Source organism: Sinohyriopsis cumingii, chromosome 3 (assembly GCF_028554795.1).
Source record: "Sinohyriopsis cumingii isolate HCF-2022 chromosome 3, ASM2855479v2, whole genome shotgun sequence".
Taxonomy (NCBI): domain Eukaryota; kingdom Metazoa; phylum Mollusca; class Bivalvia; order Unionida; family Unionidae; genus Sinohyriopsis; species Sinohyriopsis cumingii.
Genome location: NC_142963.1, coordinates 149,082,295 through 149,104,845, shown reverse-complemented (window position 1 = coordinate 149,104,845; position 22,551 = coordinate 149,082,295). Strand labels below are relative to the sequence as shown.

General features: G+C 36.9%; 1 protein-coding gene across 1 annotated transcript in view; it reads right to left on the bottom strand.

Moving 5' to 3' along the window:
- Positions 1-4,106: 4,106 nt before the first annotated feature.
- LOC149804125 (uncharacterized) overlaps positions 4,107-22,551 on the bottom strand; it is a 71,063-nt gene continuing 52,618 nt past the window's right edge. The window contains exon 14 of the mRNA XM_089954092.1: positions 4,107-20,617. Coding sequence (XP_089810218.1) covers positions 20,474-20,617 — 144 coding nt within the window. The 3' untranslated portion in view covers positions 4,107-20,473. The remainder of the gene's footprint in view (positions 20,618-22,551) is intronic.

The following is a 22,551-nucleotide window of genomic DNA, read 5'->3' as shown; positions in this document are numbered from 1 at the left end:
ACTTATTAGACACTCGTTGGCCTGATATTTAACTTTCCAATTTTGCTATTATTGTAGAGGAAAAAGAAAAGGAAACTTCACTTGCAAAATTGATAATAAATAGTTGACACATATTGATAGTAACAATACAAATATAAAAAAAATTATTATGCAATAGTGAACTCTACCTTTACTATAGCATGCTTTTGAAAAAGCTACTTAATTTTACAGTTAGCACACTGTCAACCATGGATATTAGAAAAGTTGTATGGTAATTATTTCTGTTATTTCAGTTTCTTTCGGTCAGTGCACAATTGAATACCAAGCAACTCATTGATTATTAACTGATAAAACTGTTACTCAATAAATGCCTGCAAAAGCAACACTAGATTAACAGATAAATAACATAGTCACACTGAAGGAAAATGATTGCTCAAAAGGTGCAACACTTACTGTGTCATTATCAGAAACAATAAATGGGTCTCATAATCATACTAAATGTTGTTGTTGTTGTAGGGCTTAATGCCATTTTTCAGCACACGATAGGCTATACATGGCAGCCAGTATCAATGGTGGAGGAAGAACCCGGAGAAAAACTCTGGGAAGAACCACTGACTCACGAGAATCTACTGGCAAGCTTTCTCACATACCCACAATGGCCGAATCCGAGACTTGAACCAATGCAGACAGAGGTGAGATGGCAGTGATCCGTAACGGAAAGCGCTTTAGACCACTCGGCCACTCGGGGCCCCTCATACTAAATGTACTATGTAGTCTAATGATCAAGCCACTGTCTTCATAGCACATAGCCTCCAGTGTGTTCATAGCACATATCCACCAATGTGTGTATAGCACATAGCCACTAATGTGTTCATAGCACATAGCCACCAGTGTGTTCATAGCACATTGCCACCAATGTGTTCATAGCACATAGCCACCAATATGTTCATATCACATAGCCACCAATGTGTTCATATCACATAGCCACCAATGTGTTCATAGCACACAACCACCTGTGTGTTCAGAGCACATAGCCACAAATGTGTTCATATCACATAGCCACCAATGTGTTCAGAGCACATAGCCACCAGTGTGTTCATAGCACATTGCCACGATTGTGTTCATAGCACATAGCCACCAATATATTCGTAGAACATAGCCACCAATATGTTCATATCACATAGCCACCAATGTGTTCATAGCACACAGCCACCAGTGTGTTCCGAGCACATAGCCACAAATGTGTTCATATCACATAGCCACCAATGTGTTCATAGTACATAGCCACCAATGTGTTCATAGCACATAGAAACCAATGTGTTCATAGCACTTAGCCACCAGTGTGTTTCTAGCACCTAGCCACTAATGTATTCATAGTACATAGCAACCAGTGTGTTCATAGATCATAGCTACCAATGTGCTTATAGCACATAGCCACCAGCGTGTTCATAGCACATAGCTGCCAATGTGTTTATTGAACATAGCCACCAATGTATTCATAGCACATAGCCACCAATGTGCTTATAGTATATATCCATCAATGTGTTCATACCACATAGCCACCAGTGTGTTCATAGCACATAGCCACCAGTGTGTTCATATCACATAGCCACCAATATGTTCATATCACATAGCCACCAATGTGTTCATAGTGCATAGCCACCAATGTGTTCATAGCACATAACCACCAGTGTGTTCATAGCACATAGCCACTAATGTGTTCATAGTACATAGCCATCAATGTGTTCATAGCACACAGCCACCAATATGTTCATAGTGCATAGACACCAATGTGTTCATAGCACATAGCCACCAGTGTGTTCATAGCACATAGCCACCAATGTGTTCATAGCACTTAGCCACCAGTGTGTTTGTAGCACCTAGCCACTAATGTATTCATAACACATAGCAACCAATGTGTTCATAGATCATAGCTACCAATGTGTTTATAGCACATAGCCACTAGCATGTTCATAGCACATAGCTGCAAATGTGTTTATTGAACATAGCCACCAATGTATTCATAGCACATAGCCACCAATGTGCTTATAGCATATATCCATCAATGTGTTCATAGCACATAGCCAACAGTGTGTTCATAGCACACAGCCCCCAGTGTGTTCATAGCACATAGCCACCAGTGTGTTCATATCATATAGCCACCAGTGTTCATAGCACATAGCCACCAATGTGTTTACATCTCATATACACCAATGTATTTATATCACACAGCCACTAATGTGTGTAGAGCACATATCTACCAATGTGTTTATAGCATATATCCACCAATGTGTTCATATCACATAGCCAGCAGTGTGTTCATAGCACACAGCCACCAGTGTGTTCATAGCACAAAGCCACCAGTGTGTTCATATCATATAGCCACCAGTGTGTTCATAGCACATAGCCACCAATGCTTTCATATCACATAACCAACAATGTGTTCATATCATATAGCCACCACTGTGTTCATAGCACATAGCCACCAATGTGTTCATACCACATAGCCACCAATGTGTTAACAGCTCATATACACCAATGTGTTTACATCTCATAGCCACCAATGTGTTTATAGCACATAGCCACCAATGTGTTTACAGCTCATAGCCGCCAATGTGTTTATAGCACAGTCGCAGTTTTATTTTGGAAAGAAAAGCAAAGAAAAACTGTTAAAATCATTACTGACGGTGAGGTATTCCTGAGGAATAATATATCAGAAACATTTAACAAAAGTGTACATTTGACACTGGACGTGAAATGTTCCAAAAAGAGGATGACACATGGACAGGAATCACCCATAACATTCATATTGTCCTAAATACAACAGTACAGGGGCCCGGAGTGGCCGAGTGGTCTAAAGCGCTCTCCGTTATGGATCACTGCCATCTCACCTCTGTCTGTGTGGGTTCGAGTCTAGGATTCAGCCAATGTGGGTATGTGAGAAAGCTTGCCAGTAGCTTCTCGTGGGTCAGTGGTTCTTTCCGGGGTTTTCTGGATTCTTCCTCCACCATTAATACTGGCCACCATGTATAGCCTATCTTGTGCTGAAAAATGGCGTTAAACCCCACAACAACAACAGTACAACCTAGAACATGTACAGAGCCAATAAAATTGGTCACCACAATACATTTTACGTTCATTTTTACACTAAATGAGTGAAAAGACACCATTATATAGTTATATACTAAACGCTGTCATGCTCCATCGCTGAAGATTAAAACTTATTTTGTCGGAGATATCAAACACTATAGAAGTGTGAGAAAGAAATGCAAATTATAAAGTACATAATAACTGGTGAGCGCACCCTGTGAAAAGAAGGATGGCTTTCAAAATCTGGGCAAGGAAGGATGGTGTGCAAAATCTCTGAAAAGAAGGATGGTGTGCAAAATCTGTGCAAGGTAAGATTGTGTGCAAAATCAGTGCAAAGTAGGATAGTGTGCAAAATCAGTGCAAAGATTGTGTGCAAAATCTCTGTGGAAAGAAGGTAGGTGTTCAGAATGTTAAATCTGTGCATGGAAGGATGGTGTGTAAAATCAGTGCCAAGAAGGATGGTGTTCAACATCAGTGCCAAGATGGATGGTGTTCAACATCAGTGCCAAGATGGATGGTGTTCAAAATATGTGGAAAGAAGGATGGTGTTCAAAATCAGTGTAAAGAAAGATGGTGTGCAAAATCTCTGTGGAAAGAAGGATGGTGCTCAAAATCTGTGCCAGAAAGGATGGTGTGGAAAGTCAGTGCAACAAAGGATGGTGTGCAAAATCTGCAAAAAAGGATGGTGTGCAATATATGTGGAAAGAAGGGTGATGTTCAAAATCTCTGGTCACCCTGGGTATGTGAAACAATAATGGGGGTGGGTGTCTTGTGCATTTTGTGTCAGATGACATAAATATTTTCTGTGTTATTTTTCCAATAAACGGCAGCAGGATGATCAAGAAGAGAATGATAAAAAGCGGAAACATAATAAATAAATCTTCAAAGCAAAAGAAGGAAGGGGGGAGAAAAATCTGGAAGAAAAGCAAATAAGTTACTCTTGCACTATCTTCAAGCGAGAAAAGATGTGGATAGTTAAATACATTCAGTCATATATTTTGAAAGGATTTAAAAGTAAATCAAACAAAATAACTATTACTGATAAGTTTTTATTTTTAACTTCTAAAGTCAATGAAATCATTAAAACAAATAACTAGAGAGTCTATATTCCTTCCTAAAAATGAACCCCCAAAAATACTGATGCCATTCAGTACTCTACAGCTGACATAACATACACAATTATTTTCAAAATGGTCAATGTCCTCAATATCTGTTTGAAGCCATACACAGTATGATAGTTTAAACAATATTACAGGTGAAAGAAAAAATACATATTACCCTGTGAGCTACTTAAATGCAATTGCTTTTATCTATTTTCATACTGCCCTCAGAATAATTTAAACACAACTGACTTTTATCTATTTTTATACTGCCCTCAGAATAATTTAAATGCAATTGCTTTTATCTATTTTCATACTGCCCTCAGAATAATTTAAATGAAATTGCTTTTATCTATCTTCATACTGCTCTCAGAATAATTTTAATGCAATTGCTTTTTTCTGTTTTCATACTGCCCTCAGAATAAATGCAATTGCATTTTTCTATTTTTATACTGCCCTCAGAATAATTTAAATGCAATTGCTTTTTTCGATTTTTATACTGCCCTCAGAATAATTTTAATGCAATTGCTTTTATTCTATTTTCATACTGCCCTCAGAATAAATGCAATTGCATTTTTCTATTTTTATACTGCCCTCAGAATAATTTAAATGCAATTGCATTTTACTATTTTAAATTCTCAAGCTTCTAAAACTCTTAAATACTTTCAATAAGGACAAATCATGAGATGATATAATTACTCCTTTTATTGAAAAAAATCTTCAAAATATATTTCATCACGTTTGATAATTCACACATACTGTGAGTATACTGGGGATAAAACCTCATATTATTCCTGTTTGGAAAATATTCGATTTCGATACAAAATTAATTACTTACGCATACTGGCAGTAATTTAGATAAAAGTATGGCATTTGTAATTGGTAGTGGCACTAAAATACTGTATATACTCTCTTACAAGTCGGGTCCAATTGTAAAACAACATTGACCCTGATCTCCTTTAGCATAAATTGCTTGCAGATCAGGGTCTATGTTGTTTGTTCTACAGAATACTTCTAACAAACTAAATGGACTCATATCAATGGGCACAGTATATGATGGTAGATCAGGGTCTATGCAGTTTGCAGGTAGATCCAATTTTTAAGTGAGCATATACAGTAGCAATACCAACATACTAAGTCATCTTTATTAAATACCATCTTCTAAACGTCTCGAAAATTTACAAATAGTACACATTATTTGTTTAAAATTTGTTTTAAAAGTTAATAAAAGATGGAATAACTGTCCAAATTGTAACTTCTACATTATATAGTTTTATATTCAGTTTTCCTCTGAGGAATAATTTAGTTACAAATTTTTACATAATTCTGAACCCCCATCCCCTCTTCCTGCAAAATGAATTGGAGTTTATACTGTAAATAAATATATATGGTTTATTACATAAAAAACATTCCTACATTACAGACAACAAGGATCACATGTCTACAACATAAACTGAGTACAACAACCAACAAATACTTCTAATAAAAATATATAAAATAATTCATACAAAACCATTCAATATAGCTACACTACCTGAATATAATAAACAACATATAAACGTTAAGGTGTAAATACTATGATATGAAAATGGAAATTAACTGATCATTATGGAAATATGGTATCCATTATCTGACACTCAGGTGATTTCGCAATGATTTTTCTAGGTTCACAACCATTTGTAGTGACACAAAAATTGTACAATATCTGTACATCAAAATTTTCACAACACAATGATAATACATGTATGCATGATAATATATATCTATGAAAATATTTAACAAACAACAAATGGACACAGTATATGTATATCCCCAATCATAGGTCCTATCATGTGAAAGTTATTTAGCAAACAATGTTTGGGGTGAGCTTATCAATGGATAAGGCTCAATTAATTAAAACTATCATTATTTTCTTCACGTTGGGAGTGGGCTTAATCAGTTAATACAATTTAATTAATTAAAAGTGTGAATAGTTCCTTAAGTTGCAGATAACGTTTCATTAATTAGATCATCCATATTTTTCTGAATGGCATGGTGCTTCACAATAGGATTCTGACTATACTCTTGTCCCAGCTAGGCAAACCCAATGTTAAGTTCTTGGCATTTGATTTATGAACTTGTTGCAACAACTGTGGCACTTTAATGGATCAAATGCAACCATGGATTTTCTTCTCAGATTAAATATATATACCACTTTATAAGCAGAAATATAAACATTTCAGTAAGAATAGCGTGAACATAGAAATTGTGCCAAGTGTGAGATACAAGTAGAGATGGAATAAAATGAACCTTTCTATTTTTGTTTTCTTCTAGCCAAATATTACATCTATACATGTAAAATGAAAGGGGGTACGGCTTGATTAGATGAGTTGGAAGTTTTTCTTATAGACCAGTATAATCTTGAAAAATATATTGCAACCAAATCTGAAAAGAAAGAAGCTTTTAAGTTGATTTGGGAACCATTATTCGACCAGTAACTAGGAATGATGTTTTATAATTCAAATATATGTTTAAATGCATCATGTTATAGTATACAATGTGTTTGTATTATAAGCTAATAGCTAACCAAGAAATATTTCATAGAGTTCGATTTGATGGTATACAGGAACAAATCACTATAATATCACAAAGTCTATACTGTATATTGTATTTCTCTATATAAAGAGATTGTAAACTATAAGAATGTGTGCATGTGTGTATGTGTGTGTGTGTGTGCTATTTTTTCATACATTATATTTATTGTCCCTAGATTATGTGAGATTGTAAGGTGACCTTGGGATTGTTCCACAACCCAATGGTCAACCTATTACAGGGACAATAAAATAAAATTTCAGTACAATTTACTGCCAATCTCAAAAAGGGAAACATTACTAATTGTATATTGTGTCAAAAACATCAGACACTGAATTTATATTTTATTACACTGATATAAATGTGAAACCATGAAAAATGGAACATACTGCAAACTCCTCCAATGATTAATCTACACACAGGCTACCAGATGGCCATAATCAATTTTTTCTTCCCAAACACTAAAGATTTTGTGCTGATTTCCAGCAACATAATGCTCATCACAACCAAAAAACAAACAATTTTTTGAAGTAAAATATGTTTCTTCAAAACTACTTACCCAATCAAAATACCTTAGGAGTACTACCTTGCAAATCCAGCCCACCCAGATACTACTTTTAGCTAATGGGAACTAAAAGTTGTCTGCCAACCAATGTGGTGGTCAGGCAGAGTGATCTCCCCTTACCAATAAGACTAGGTGGCAATGAGTAAGAATATACCAGTTATTACTGGAATGGAAGGCATGCTCCCTAAGGATGTAACTGCGGGGAGGCAGTGAGGGTGTATGTGTATTATGATTGGCTAAGTATTTTCAAAGAAACATTTTACTATAAAAAATTAGTTTGTTCTTTGAATACATTACCCAATCATAATACCTTAAGAGATGGAGGGAGAAACATCCCCTTATCCTGGAGATACCATCTCTGGTCCCCTAAGTTATTGAGACAGCATCTAAGTAACCAGACTGGAGGGGACTCCATCTGTTGGGCGTGGCCTCAAAAAGGGAAAAAACTTTACCCCTGCAGATCCAGATGAAGTTGTTGTTGTTGGGTTTAACGCCATTTTTCAGCATACAATAGGCTATGTATGGCGGCCAGTGTTAATGGTGGAGGAAGAACCCTGGAAAAACCACTGACCCACTAGAAGCTACTGGCAAGCTTTCTCACATACCCACAATGGCTGAATCTTAGACTTGAACCCACGCAGACAGAGGTTTGATGGCAGTGATCTGTAACGGCAGCGCTTTAGACCACTCGGCCCCTCCACCGGAAGTCAAGAAGCCACGTTAAAGACGCTGTTGATCGACCTGGAAGTGTGGCCTGTTGAGCTGCAGAAATAGGTCCTACCAGATTGAATTGGGCCCTTTGGGATGAGAGATCTCAGAGATAAAAGCGAGAGAATGTGGACTCAGATCTCTATCCCACTGCCTGAATGATGCCAGTTAGAGAAAAGTTTCATTCAGATGCTAGGCTGGTGGCAACTGCCCTAACCTCATGAGCTCAGATGCGTAGAAAAATTCATCTGAGCTGGGGTTATTTCCCTGGATGCTGAGCAAATAACCCACTTGATGCAGGAGGAGATAATTGAACTGATATATCATTTTGTCCTGATTTCTGAGGTAGAAAAAGGTGCAATCTCCCTGAATGCACTAGCTCTGTTCGAATAAGGTGCCACTTCAAAGATCTTACTGGGTCTTGTAAGTGGCCTTCAGTTGATATGTCCAAGGGAGACAAAAGTCTGGTTACCCATGGAAGGAAGACAGGAAGACAGTTCTTGGCCATGAATGAGGAAGATGTCATGAGTAAGACTGACCCATCATGTTGGAACTGCAGGTAATTGGGGTCTGCGGACAGGGCATGTATTTAACTAATTCTGCCTGCCATCGCTAAGGCCAATAGGAAGCAGGTCTTGTAGGAAAGGTGCACCAGAGATGCCCATGCAATTGGTTCAAAGGGGGTCTTGTTCAGCCAGGTTAATACCCAAGATAGGTTCCACTTGGGGCAGAGGGTTAATGCTTTAGGCTATGTATACTCAAGTAGATCAGATAAGTCCTTGTTTTGTTCAATGTAATGCACTCATGATAACAAAAGTTATCAGCTATCGTGGAGTGGTAGTCTTTGATTGTACTCAGAGCTAATTTTCCTTCTTTGAAGAGCAAGAGGAAGAAATTACCTATCTGCGGTATTGACACCTGGTGAGGTAAAATATGCTGATTTGTGCACTACTGGGTGAAAATGTGCCATTTGCCTTCATATGCTTTTAGAGTGGAGGACTGTCATGTCTGATTCTTTTCACAACTGGTTGCAAGAACTGTTTAAGTCTGAGGGCCTGTTTGACATGATCTAGATGTGCAGGTTCGGGAGCTCCAGACAAGGACAAAACAACTGCCGTTGTTGTTGTTTGAGTAGATAAGGGATGACCTGAATCTTCCGCCGGATTTCTGATGCAAGATTGATGAGGTCATTGATCCACGACTTCTCCCATTGGAGTGGTGCGATGACAATGAGGCAACAGGCTGATTCCCTTGCTTTCTGTATCACTTTTGGAATCAGTGATGTTGGAGGGTAGGCATATGTTTCAGGTTGTTCCAATCCAAGGATAGCACATCAACTGCCCATGCTTTTGGATCCAGGGCAGGAGAGATAAATGTTGGGAGTTTGGATTTCCACCTTGTCGCAAATAGGTCCTCCAATAGTCGTTCCCATCAAGTACAGATCTTGGTGAAAACTGAGGAATGAAGAGACCATTCCATCTGAATCAGCTGACTGTTTCATGACAAGTTGGCTAGAACGTTGAAGCATCCTGGTATATCACAAAAATGTATGTGGATTTTGTTGTTGACCACACCAGTTTAGAAAGTCCCACACCATCACTCAAAGGTCTGGGGACTTGGTTCCTCCCTATCATTTGAGATAAGTCACTACTGTAAAGTTGTCGGACAGAATCAGGACTCCCTTGCCAGTGAGGTGCTCCTGCCACCAGTGAAAAGCTTTCACAATGGCCATCGTTTCCAGAAGACTGATGTGCAGAAGTCGTTCATGGGGAGACCATGCACTGCTAGCATCCCGAAATGATGGTAGGAGGTGGACTCCCCAGCCCTCCGTGCTGGGGTCAGTACAAATTGTGGTCTCAGGCAGTGGTTAGTGCAGAGGTATACCCGCCGTAAGCCAAGAAAGGTTGCTCCAAGGTTGCAGATGGTGCCTCAATTGTGAGCAGATGGTTGGAGGCTGGTCCAGTGGGCAAACTTTGTGTCTCCATTGAGACAGAAGAAGCATTTGTAATGGACACATAAAATGGTGACCAAGGATGAGGAGATCCGCTGCTGCATTGAATAAACCTAGGAAATGAAGGAATTCCGGTGCTGATAGGGTTCTCCTTAAGAGAAAAGAAGCCACCATGTTGCAGATTTTCAATGATTGATCCAGAGGGAGATGAACCATGTTTTCCTGTGTACTGAACTCCATACTTAAATGAACGAAATGTTGGGAGGGTACTATGTTTGATTTGTCCTCTTTTATAAGAAAACCTAGACTGGTAAGTGATGTGACAAGGGTTCTCAAGTCTTGATATAAAATAGAATTCACCGGATGTTTTTAAAGGATGTTGTCCAGGTAACTTGATGTTGCCACCATAGAAACAGTCCAGACATGCGCCATGACTTAATTCATGAGATGAGTGAAAATCCAGGGGCTGTTAATGAGACAGAAGGGTAGGACCCTGACTTGGTATATCACGTCATTTTAGGCAAACCGCAGGAACTTCCTGGAAGCCTGGTGAATAGGGACATGGAGGTAAGCAACTTTTAAGTCCACACTGATGGCAAAGTATCCCTCTTGGATGACATTTAGAATGTGACATGGTGTTTCCATTGAGAACCAAGGAGCATGAATGAAGCAATTCAGGGCACCGAGGTCAATGACAGGGCTAAGAGTGCCATTTGCCTTTGGAACCAAGAAAAGTCTGGAATAGAATCCCTGAGTTCCACCACCTCTTTCCAAAGGTGGTTATCTATCTCCTGCTGCAATGTGTTGCCTTTGAGTGGATCCAATGGGACGCTGGTGAATGACTGAACTCTAGACAGAGGTGGAGTATGAAATGTGATGCAGAGTCCCTCGTGAACCACTTGCAGAGTCTAGGTATTATTGTGGCAATTTTTGTTCCATTCAGCAGCAAAACAAGAAGTCTTCCTCCTACCGGGAAATCTGGAAAGGGCAGATTGGAGATGGCATAATTTTTTACGGGGAAGAGACTGTCAAGTGGAGAAACACCGAGTCGAATGAAAGGCTTCCCTCTGTGTTTTATTAGGTTTGGTTTGCGATGGCTGAGGCTTATGCCGAGTGGAGTTCCAGTATTTTTTATGGAGGTTCATGTCCTTCGAGTGGCTTTTGGATCCCTTTCCTGATTTCCTGTATTATCCCTGTAATGGCACTGTGGTGGCAGATTAGGGAAATTTGTTTCTTTGGTGGTCTGTTTACAAACCTCTTCAATCTGGCCAAAAAAAAAGGTTGGATGATACAGGTTGTGTGTGCAGTCTGGCTTTATGGTGGTTCTTTAGGAAGGTAGAGGTTGCGAGTACAGAGCCCCGTTCGGCCAAATGTAGATTGGTAGCGGCATTGATAGCATTGGCCAAGGTGTGTTGTGCCACCCTAATTAAAACAGGGGCCATGTGTGATACCAACTCCCATGGATGCCCTGTAAATGTTGAAGTGGGAGATGAGAGGCTATGTTCTGCTTGTTGGAAAATTGCCAAGGAAAAAAGTCCAGTAGAGATCCTTACACACTATCTGATGAGTATATATGGAGTGTGGTTTGGACATCCCCAAAGCGGCAATATCCCAATCTATTGCTGGGGTTTCTAAGTTAAAGGCTGGCATGTGACAATGTTAGAAACACTGACAGAAGTGAGATGAAAGGCGTGTTTGTGTAAAGAAAGGTCTGTTAATGCTGGGATCCAACAATTGGCATGAAGACAGTTCAGAAAGTCTGTAACTCTCCCTGACTGTGGTAGTAACTTGAAGGTAGACTCCTCCTTTTCTGTCATAAGATCAACAGAAGCTGGGACTATAGTTCAGTTTTGTGTTGATGTAGGGGGAGGTGAGCAAAACTCCAGGGCTAAAAGGTGGAATACTTCCTCAATGGAGACCAAGAAGGCTGAATCTTCACATGACATTGTGACATCACAAAGTCCAGAAGCGATGACATTCCCTGAGAACAAGCGTCATCATCGTTAAAGGTACAAGGTGAGCCTCAAGAGTGATGAGATCTGCCGCCCACTAAACTTGTAGTATGTCCCAAATTAGAAATCATGACCTCAAGACAGTCACTGAGAAAAGAGACTCTTCCCGTGGCAGGTTGTCTGGAAAATTGTGATACGATGTCTGTAGAAGTCTGAGGAGCTAAATGAGGCATCATGCCATAAGGGAGTCATGAGGTGGAAAACATGTTAGAACCATCCCTGGGTATGTCGAAATAGATCTGTCTCAATGCACTAGGATAAGGGCTGTTGTATGATTTAGCCCTAGAAAGAGGATGTTGCTGCTGCTCATGATCACTCGAACATGGCCTATGCCGGTCGTAATGGAAATAGGCCATGTGTGTGGGAGGAGTATCATCTGATTCATAAAGATGGGACAGATTATGGGATGCTTGACCCATGTAACCTGCCTGTATAAATTAAGACTGAGAGGGAAGTAATGGCTGCTGGTTAAGCTCTTTCCCTCATTTCTCCGCAAGAGAAACAGAGTCAAGTCTGATAGGAATCGCCAGTAACATTCAGTCTGGAGGAGGTGACTTGGGTACTGAGGCAGTTTCTGATCTTGTTGCTTTCCGGTGCTTAGTGGTTGAAGGGAGAGAGGGTCATCTTGTCCCCCTTTTCTGCCAACAATTCCTGTATGAATGAAAGGTCAGCTTGTTGGAAATAGAGATGGAGCATACTTTCCTTGAATTGAAAGGACTCCAACTACAGGTATGCTTCCAAGATGAAAGTGGATGATGAGGTTGAAAAGAACATGCATGTCACATGAGCATAAGTAATAACTGGTATATTCTTACTCATTGCCGCCTAATCTTATAGGCAAGGGGAGATCACTCTGCCCAACCACAACATGGGTGGGCAGTCATCTTTTAGCTCCCTTTAGTTAAAAGTAGCATGAGAGGGCTGGCTTTGTGAGGTACTCCTAAGTTATTACAAATTGGATAATGTATTCAAAGAAGAAACACCACAAACTTGCCACTAAGTGTTTGCCACCAGCTTTTTCTTGACAGTGAATAAAAAGACAACCATTTAAAAATTACACTAAAGGGAGCTATGGTAGCCAAGTTTGTACAGTATCAAGCTGGTAAAACCAGGGTTATGGGGTGGATATCTGCAAACACTAGTATGGGTTAGGTCTGCTATTGTGTCCTAAGGAAAGTCACTTAGCTCCCATTTCCTTCACATGTTATCAACAATAATGGTTAAAAAAGATATCAAAACAAAACAAAAACAAATATTACACTGGACACTGAATCTCTCTCTCTCTCTCTCTCTCTCTCTCTCTCTCTCTCTCTCTCTCTCTATATTGCACTTGTTGTGATAATAAAAGTGGGACCCATTCATAACAAAATCAAAATCAAAACTAACAAGCTTGGAAATGTGAGAAGCCATATTGTCATGATACTATACCGTGATCTGCCATCAATAGACCAGTGTCTAGTGTTTGTTCCATTACTTCTTACAAACAGTGTTGACCTTGATCTACCAGAGCTTTATGTGACAGCAGAGCAGTGTCTATAGTGTTTGTAGGGTGGGTGCAGGTGTGTGTGTGTGTCTGTGCGTGTGTGTGTCATTAGGATTTTTAACGTAGCTTTAACAATTTTTCAGTCATATCACTAAGATGTCTGCAGTGTGGCAGTTTATAGTGATGCCTAGCATTGGGGCATCATGTCACAGACATATAGCATGATGTCCTACCCAGTCACATTATCCTGACACCAGACCGACCAGTCCTAACACTAACCTCTTAATGTTGAGCCCCAAACGAGGCAGCTATTAGTACCATTTTTGTAAGGGGTGGGTTGAGGGTGGGAAAACAAAAATAATGAAATGCACCCATTACTAATGCAGAGCTGCTCTCCCTGGAAAGGCCTTTCAAGTAAAGCATTCATGTAACAAATAGTATGTACTGCTACTGTCTACTTGGACAACATGCATTTCAAAAGCTTAGAAGTGTAGTTTGATGTTTAACTAAAACATTCATAAAGTATGCTTCAATCTTAATTACTTCCTCAGAAACTGCAGTTCCAAGTCCAAGTTTGTTAATAAGTTTATGCTAGATCTCAACAAAGCATTATCTTTACAATTTGTTTTTTAATTCACATTGTGACTGAAATCAACAATCTTAAATTGGCATAACATCATGTCCAATAAATGTTATTGTCACCTTTATTGTTATTTTTCCCAACCATGACCAAGTATGTAAATATTCATTTTCATTAATTCATCTTTGCAATTTGGGTGTTTAAGAAGTTGAATGTCCTTTCTGCCTTTAATTTGTTTTTTTCACTGTACATTTTCACACGATACTATAATATAAAGGCAAGAGTTTGAATGAATGCGGGTAGATTAAAATGTCAGAGGTAACATGAGTAAAGTTAGTCTTGTTACCTGGCAAACCACATTAAGTCTAAAACAAAGACCCTTATCTGGACGGATCCCAGACAAGAAAGTATTAGGACTTAACCTCAGTGATCATATTTTCATATTTTTGCAGTTAATTTAAGAGCCATTTTAGTAATCCTAATGGTAGGTCATACTGGCTGACAGGTCTGGTAAGTACTTCCATCTCTGGCTCTTGTTCCTAATGAAACTCTGTCATAACACACAAATCAAACTTGTTCATCTGAGAATTATTATGTATGGTTTCCACAGTGATATGGATAGGTACTCATTTCGCTGCTTTACATATGGAATCTATGGCATAGATTCCACTGAAATGGATAAGCACTCATTTCACTGCTCTGTAAACATAATCTATCACATAGGTTCCAGCAAACAAATAGCTTGATATGAAATGCATTAAATGCATGAAACAATGGTCAAGTACAATTTATACATGTAAACTGAATAATCGTCTTTAATTACGGATAATCACACACACACTGATAACAAAAAATGCTAGACATTATCTTGCCTGTTTCACTCAAGGTGTTGTTTTACTTGACCCCTGGCAACTTCTTACATGATTATTAGAAATTTCTCATGCTCAGAGCATAAATATCTTCAGAATTTGAAATTTTCAGAAATATCACACTGCCAGCAGCGACTAATGTCGATCACATGACCTATAATGGTCACGTGATACAAGGAGACTGGTGTAGATGGGTGGTAATTCAAGCCTCTCATCCCAGTTTAGTGTTCGCCTCTGCTGCTGTATTTAAATCGCCACCTTCACCTTCCTATTCCATATACTGTCTTCTGATGCGATCACCTTGGTTTGGTTGGGGGCGATCGAATGTCCCATACTGCTACAATATTCATGTATGACCAATGACTCCCTACTGATGTGTTCCTTAATCTGGTTTCTAACACTCAGCCTGTTTCCCCCATGTAATCCTTCTCACAATCAATACATTTCATATAATAAACAAAACCATTTTTAAAATTTTCAGTTTTGTCCTTCACATGTGTAAGTTCTTGTTTGAAAGAGTTGTATGGTTTGTTATTGATGTCGCAGCATTAGTCACTGATGAAGGCAATGTTATATTGTGAACATTTTGAATTATGAAGATATTTATGCTCTGAGTATTGTAAATTGACCTTACGCCAAAAAGTAGATCGCTCCGTCTACCGAACACGTTACTTGACAACCTCTTAACCTCCGACAAACATTCTGTGAAAATGGCGGGCATGATAACATTAAAAGATATACCAGACGATAGTGGTGAGCAATATTTGCCATATGAAACAACACTGAGACAGAGACAGAAAGCGAGAGCATTTATCCATCGCTTGCACTTCTCTAAGTTATTTCGGTATGCGATGAACTTACCCCCACATATCTGGAGAAGTTGCCCCAGAGTGGTTGAAGAAGTCGCCCCAATTGGTTAGAGAAGTCATCCATAAACTTGTCACCCAAATAACCTTTTTATAACAGAATTAAGTAATCCTTTACGTGATTCATATTTATATTTTTATATATATACACGATCACAAAAGAGATATTAACTAAATTAAAGCAATATCATAGTAACCTTTATAAGGACGAAATTAAGTCTGTATATAAGCTAATGAATGACGACAGTATAGTGATTAAAAAGGATGATAAGTCAAACACTATTATTATTGTGAAACAAGATGATTATGTTAAAGAAGTTGAACATCAATTAGAAATTAAATAAAAAATTTCAACATGCATTAATGAGATCGCTAAAAGTAATAATTCCGTATGTGAGGAATTTGCTACTTTCTCTCTTAACATATGTACACCTCAATTCTACATATTACCCAAAACTCATACAAATCCTGACCATAATTTACCTTTAAATTTTCCAGGATGACCCATTATATCAGGTTGTAATTCATATACTGAAAACCTATCCAAATTTATTGATAGTGTTTTACAACCTTTAATGAAATCACACATTTATCTGATAATTACAATCCTGGTATCATTAGATGTAACATCACTATATACCAACATTCTGCATGCAGATGGTATTGAAGCGTGCAAATATTTTCTTGATAACAATCCTAATAATAGCACACTATCTAGCGAAGATATTTGTAAAATAATAAAAACTTTTCTTGGAAAATAATTATTTTCAATTTAATAATATGAATTACATACAGATAATGGGTATTAATATGGCTCATATATACTCTTCCCTTTCATGGGTGAATTAGAAAAGGATTTTATTCAAAACGAAAAGTTTAATTTATCTCTTTGGTTCAGATTTTTAGATGACATATTTATGATCTGGAAACATTCAAATGAAGAACTAGAAAAAAATTATTGATTGCCTATTTCATTTTCACCCGATGATTAAATTTACTTATACTGCATCTAGTACGCACGTTTCATTTTTAGATGTAACTGTAATAAAAAATATTGATAACACTATCTCGACAAATATTATTAAAATGCATCTAATGATCTGAAGAGCAGAGCAAAAGGGACAGATAACACTTATTTTTCGTAAAGTACAGAAGCAGAGTTGATCAAATGGAAAAGTTGAAAAATTGCACATTTTATAAATTTAATAAGTTATTAAGCTGAGGAAAAACAAAAATAAATAAAGCCTTAACCATGTGGCAACATCTCAGAATTACTATATATGATCCTTGGGGCAACTTCTCCAGGTGAAGTGTGGCGACTTCTCCAAACCATTGCGAAATTTGTAAATATATACAACTGCCGAGTCAATATCAACAGAAGCAGCTTGTCGGAGAAAAATGACAGACGTAAAAAGTGACTGGAGGTGTGTATAATAGTGCTCGCTGATTGGTCAATCAAGCAGAATGATTGACAACTGGCGATAGGTCAATTACTAATGATCATGAACCATCCAGTATGGGAAATTACTAATGATCATGAATTATCCAGTACGGGAATTACTAATGATCATGAATTATCCAGTATGGGAAATTACTATTGATCATGAATTATCCAGTATGGGAATTTACTAATGATCATGAATTATCCAGTGTGGGAAATTACTAATGATCATGAATTATCCAGTATGGGAAGTTACTAATGATCATGAATTATCCAGTATGGGAAATTACTAATCATCATGAATTATCCAGTATGGGATATTACTAACGATCATGAATTATCAAGAGCAAGAAAGCAACCTTTTCAGTTGTAACTTCTTACATTTTCATTGGTCAACATGAATAGCATAAAACGCTGATACTAAACTAAAACTGATTAATGGGATAAATAACCCACCATATTAACACGACATCGTGAGTTTTTCATTAAGTAACTCATTGTTTCTCCGCCATATTTCCACATGAAAATCATAAAAAATAACATGAAATGAGATCATTTACAGTCATTGATGGATAGATTCATTGCATGGTTTGATTTTAACCTGGTATGGAATTATGCCGAGTCAGCAGAAAACATTTTTCCTACTGAAAAAATGGCTTTCTATACTGGGTCACTAACAAGCCATATAACAAAATTAACAAATTTAATTTTCAGTTAATTCTTAATGGCAACAAGTTTTCATATTTGTAGCACAAAAAAGTCCCACAAAGAAATAATTACTTTGTTAACAGATGATCATATATGAAAATATGAATGACAACATGATAAAATACACATACCTAGACGAGTTATACTAATAATAAAAACTGTAATTATTAATAGTACTAATTATACTTATTATTCTTTGTACCAGGCCTGTATCACAGGTTTACTTTAAAGTATATAAAGCTACCAAATTTGAGCAGGATTGGGGTAACAAAATCCCACATGAGCAAACTTTTTATGATTTAAAGGTCAAAACAACACAAGCAGGCACAACCATGTTTCATTTCATATGGTTCTAGAATCACAACCCAAGGCATAAAATAAAAGCATTTGCTTCTGTGAGAGAAGAAAAAGGTATTGTAGTCATCTTCATGGTGACTTTCATATTTAACATTTTTTACAATTCATTTTCATTAGTACTAACCAAAGTATTTATTTAATGTACTGTATCAAAGTGTTATTCTGGCACAGTTCCACAATTGTTTGCCTATCTGATAATGTCACAATAGCATGTTAGTCTAGCACAGTACAATCTCTGTTTGCCTATTTGATAATGCCACAAAAAATCCTGAAATACTGATATTCTGCTTGAATTTTGGGAAAAATTTCTGACAAAATATCTCTGAGACCATTAAATTATATATTATATTTAAAAAGCATAAAAATAAGATTAAAATCTCTAATTTACAAAAATATCTGATGTGGTGTTTTTGTGAATAGGATAACTGTATATTTTCCTAATGATCAATTTATAATGAAATTACATCTATTTTCCTAATCATCAATTTATAACGAAATTAAAATGTCTATTTTCCTGATGGTCAATTTGTAATGAAATTACAATATTTTACCCTTTGTTGATAGAGAAAGATGCATGACTGGTAAAGGTTGATCTATATTTTCTTAAGAAAAAAAGTGCTCAGATGGAAAAAGTAATTGCATTTTCAATCAAAATATGGGTCGGTGGTTCTTTCTGGGGATTTCCTGGGATCTTGCTCCACCATTAATACTGGCAGCCATGTATAGCCTATAATGTGCTGAAAAATGGCGTTAAACCCTACAACAACAACAACAATCAAATTATTTTCTGTGCAACAAGTCATCCAGTGATCACAAGTTAATCTGCAAACATGCCATGTTAGGCAAATATAGTGTCTAGAATTACAGCCAAAATTAAAGTAGGAGACAAGAATAAAGCTCAGCTGTTTCTATATAATGTAATACTATCTAAATTTATAAGCTCTGAGGCCATCTGTCAATTATACAAGTACTCATTCAATACAATGCTTGAATTAAAGTTTTCATGCAATCTCAAAAATAGTTGATATGAACTTTGAAAAGGTTTCAGCGATTCTGCATTGACTGCAAATATATAATATAATGTATTAATAAAATCCGGAAATATTCATAAAAATTCCAGCAGCAGTTTTTCCATGAAGGAGGGTACAATTAGTTCTAACACATGCTTGTGAATAGCTCATTTTAGCAACTTTCCGAAACAATTTCATTCATATGGTAATATCTGATTAATACATAAAACCTACATCAATCATATATATTATTATCTTTTATTCTTTAAATGAAAATGTTTCATGCTAATAAAAAAGCAATTGATACTCTCTTTAAGATTTAATAATTGTATGCCATTTTTTTGCATCATTCTTCTCAATACCTACTCTTAGCATCGAACCAAGTTTGAAATTTTTATAATGAAGATATTGACTATGAAAGAACTAGTCGATAAGAAACAAAACTTGAATCCTATTGCCCAAGTAAACAGTACAGAAACTGCTGAAAGGTATCTAATCATACTAAAGTAATTCAGAAGTAATTACTTTGAGAAAACAAAATGGTAACTTTTGTACTTAAGGTATTTCTTGTGTATTACTCAAATATAGCAATATAAATGAAATTATAACATTAAGTTTGGAACTAATTAATCTTAAGCATACATTAGTTTTGACAAAATTCTACATAAAAACATTGTTTTCCTGTACAATCCCCCCCCAGTGACTGCCTACTCACAACAACCACCTGTGTACAAAAAATCAAGTGTAAGTCCTTGTTTTAATTAAAAGTCAATACATATCTACCCGATATAACTTTAATCTGTCCATTTCAATGACTTCCAGTCCATGGCCTGGGCGGCCAATTTACATTGATTTTGACTATTAAATTATAGGCTTATTTCTCACAATTCCCACTTGCCTGCTGCTGTCCATTTTCAACATTTAAAAAGATATGAATAGTACCTTTATTCTTCCTAATGGCAACAATGCATCAGTTTTGACACTCATCACTTTTCTCCAACCTGCAACAAATAATGTACAACTAAATCCCAAAGCTTGATTCTCTTGTCCTAGGAATTGGAGTCCATAATGTACAGGTTCAAGGGCAGTGGACAGTGTCAACAACAACTTAAGTCCAACAGCTTGACTCCCTTGTCATAGCATCCAGACTCAATAATGTCCATGTCCAAGGCCGTGGACAACGTCAGCAACAACTGAAGTCCCACAGCTTGACTGTCTTGTCATAAGATCCAGACACAATAATGAAATCATTAAACTGGAGACATGTAACACCATCTGTGTGGTTTCTCAGAGTGATCAGTCTCTTGCCTGTTTCCAGATTCCATACCTGTAATTACCAGAATAAGGTAAAAAAACATAACATTAACTTACTGCAACCATTGCCTTATAAGTTTAACAATAGAAGAAGAAGGTTTAATGAGCATAAAATTTATTCTAGACCTGGAGGGAATAAAACATATTAGAAAATTAACTAACACTATCAATGTTGGAATGAAGTGAAAGGGCTCTGATCAGTAAAATATGTTTGGCAGTCCCAAAACAAAAGAATCTGTGTTTAGAAACCAAGGTTAAGAGAATGGATTTTAATGGGGCCATAACACCGGTAAATGATGCCATGTGGAATGCTTGAAATCTAAAAAACAATCAATGAAAATGTTATGAAGTGGAAACCAAAGTTAGAATTACTCTGAATCAGGGGCCATAACTCTTCTAAATGGTATCATGAAAAGATGGAAATGGAACTCGTTTAATGTCTCATCAATATCAAGCTGCATCCCAAAATTTGGTTTAATCTAAAGAATCCATGGTAAAGTAATGATGAAGAAACCAAACTTAGAAGGACAGACAACCAGGGATAGTAATGCCAGTACAGTAATGTTGGAAATTAAACTAATATAAATTCTCACTGATAAAAGGCTACATGTCAAATTTTGGTTGAAGCTCAACAACTGCCTAGTAAAGTAATACTGAGAACCAAAGTCAGAAGGATGGACTATCAGGGGATATAACTCCTGTAAATAGTGTCGTGGAATGCTGAAAACAACTTGCTCAGTCTCCTTAATATAAAGCCACATGACAAAATTTGGTTGAAATACAACAAATCATGACAGAGTCGTACTGCAGAAGCAAAAGTTAAGATGATGTGGCATTAATCAAAAGGAAAAAATCCTGTAAATGAAATTATCAAATGCTGAAAATCAAACAAATTCAAGGCCAATATAGAGTTGCAAGCTAACTCTGGTTTAAATCTATGAATCCTTGGTAAAGTTACAATGTGGAAACCAAAGCCAAATGGTACAGTAAACAGGGGGCATAACACCTGTAAATGACATCGCTTAATGCTGGAAATAATGCTTAATCAAGGTATTATGAATACCAAGTTGCAAGCGAAATATGGTTGAAATCCAACAATCCTTGGTAAAGTTAGGCTCCAGAAAGAAAAGTTATATAGACGGACAACTAGTGGGCTTAACTCCTGTAAATGATGACAAAGAAGGCTAAGAATACGCAACTCTTCCAAGGTGTCATCAACATAATGGCATATACTGAATTTTATTAAAATGCAACAAGTCCCAATAAAGTTACTTTGCAGAAACCAAATATTTTATTAACAGAAATATTTACTATTGAGCTCTACCAATTTCATCTAGCTGGGCTCCAACAAAAAATGTAATCTTGTCTAATCAGGATTTGTGAACATAGCATTCAACATCTATCCATAATAAACATATCAGCCATACTACATCAAACCTACTACCATCTCCCATTCCCATCTTCAGCTATCCACTTAAGACCAAGAAATTTTAGTTTTATGCAATCATCTGAAACCAATAAAAATTTAGTTTCAGTTAAATTGGTCTGGTTAAAAACTGTTCAAAGTTCTCACTTGGATTGATATTTAACTCTGCCCAGGTAAAACTCAACAATCTTTAACAAGACTGAGAAAACCAGTCAAGAGGACAGGCAATCAGGAGACATAAATGATGCAAAAGACATGCAGGAATTCAAAAAATTTCAAGGTCTTATCAATCTAAACTGCCAAATTTAGTTGAAATTCATCAACCCCAAGTAAAATTAGTTTGCATAAATAAGAAGACAGTACCTAAGTCATTTCCACTAGAAATCTTTGTTACTTACTAACACATATCCAGATAGGTAGCTGGTATAGTTTCAACATACCTTCTCACAAGTTACTGCTTTATTTCAATCACTACTTGATTAGGCATTTTTCTGCAACACTATACAATGCCGAAAGCCTTG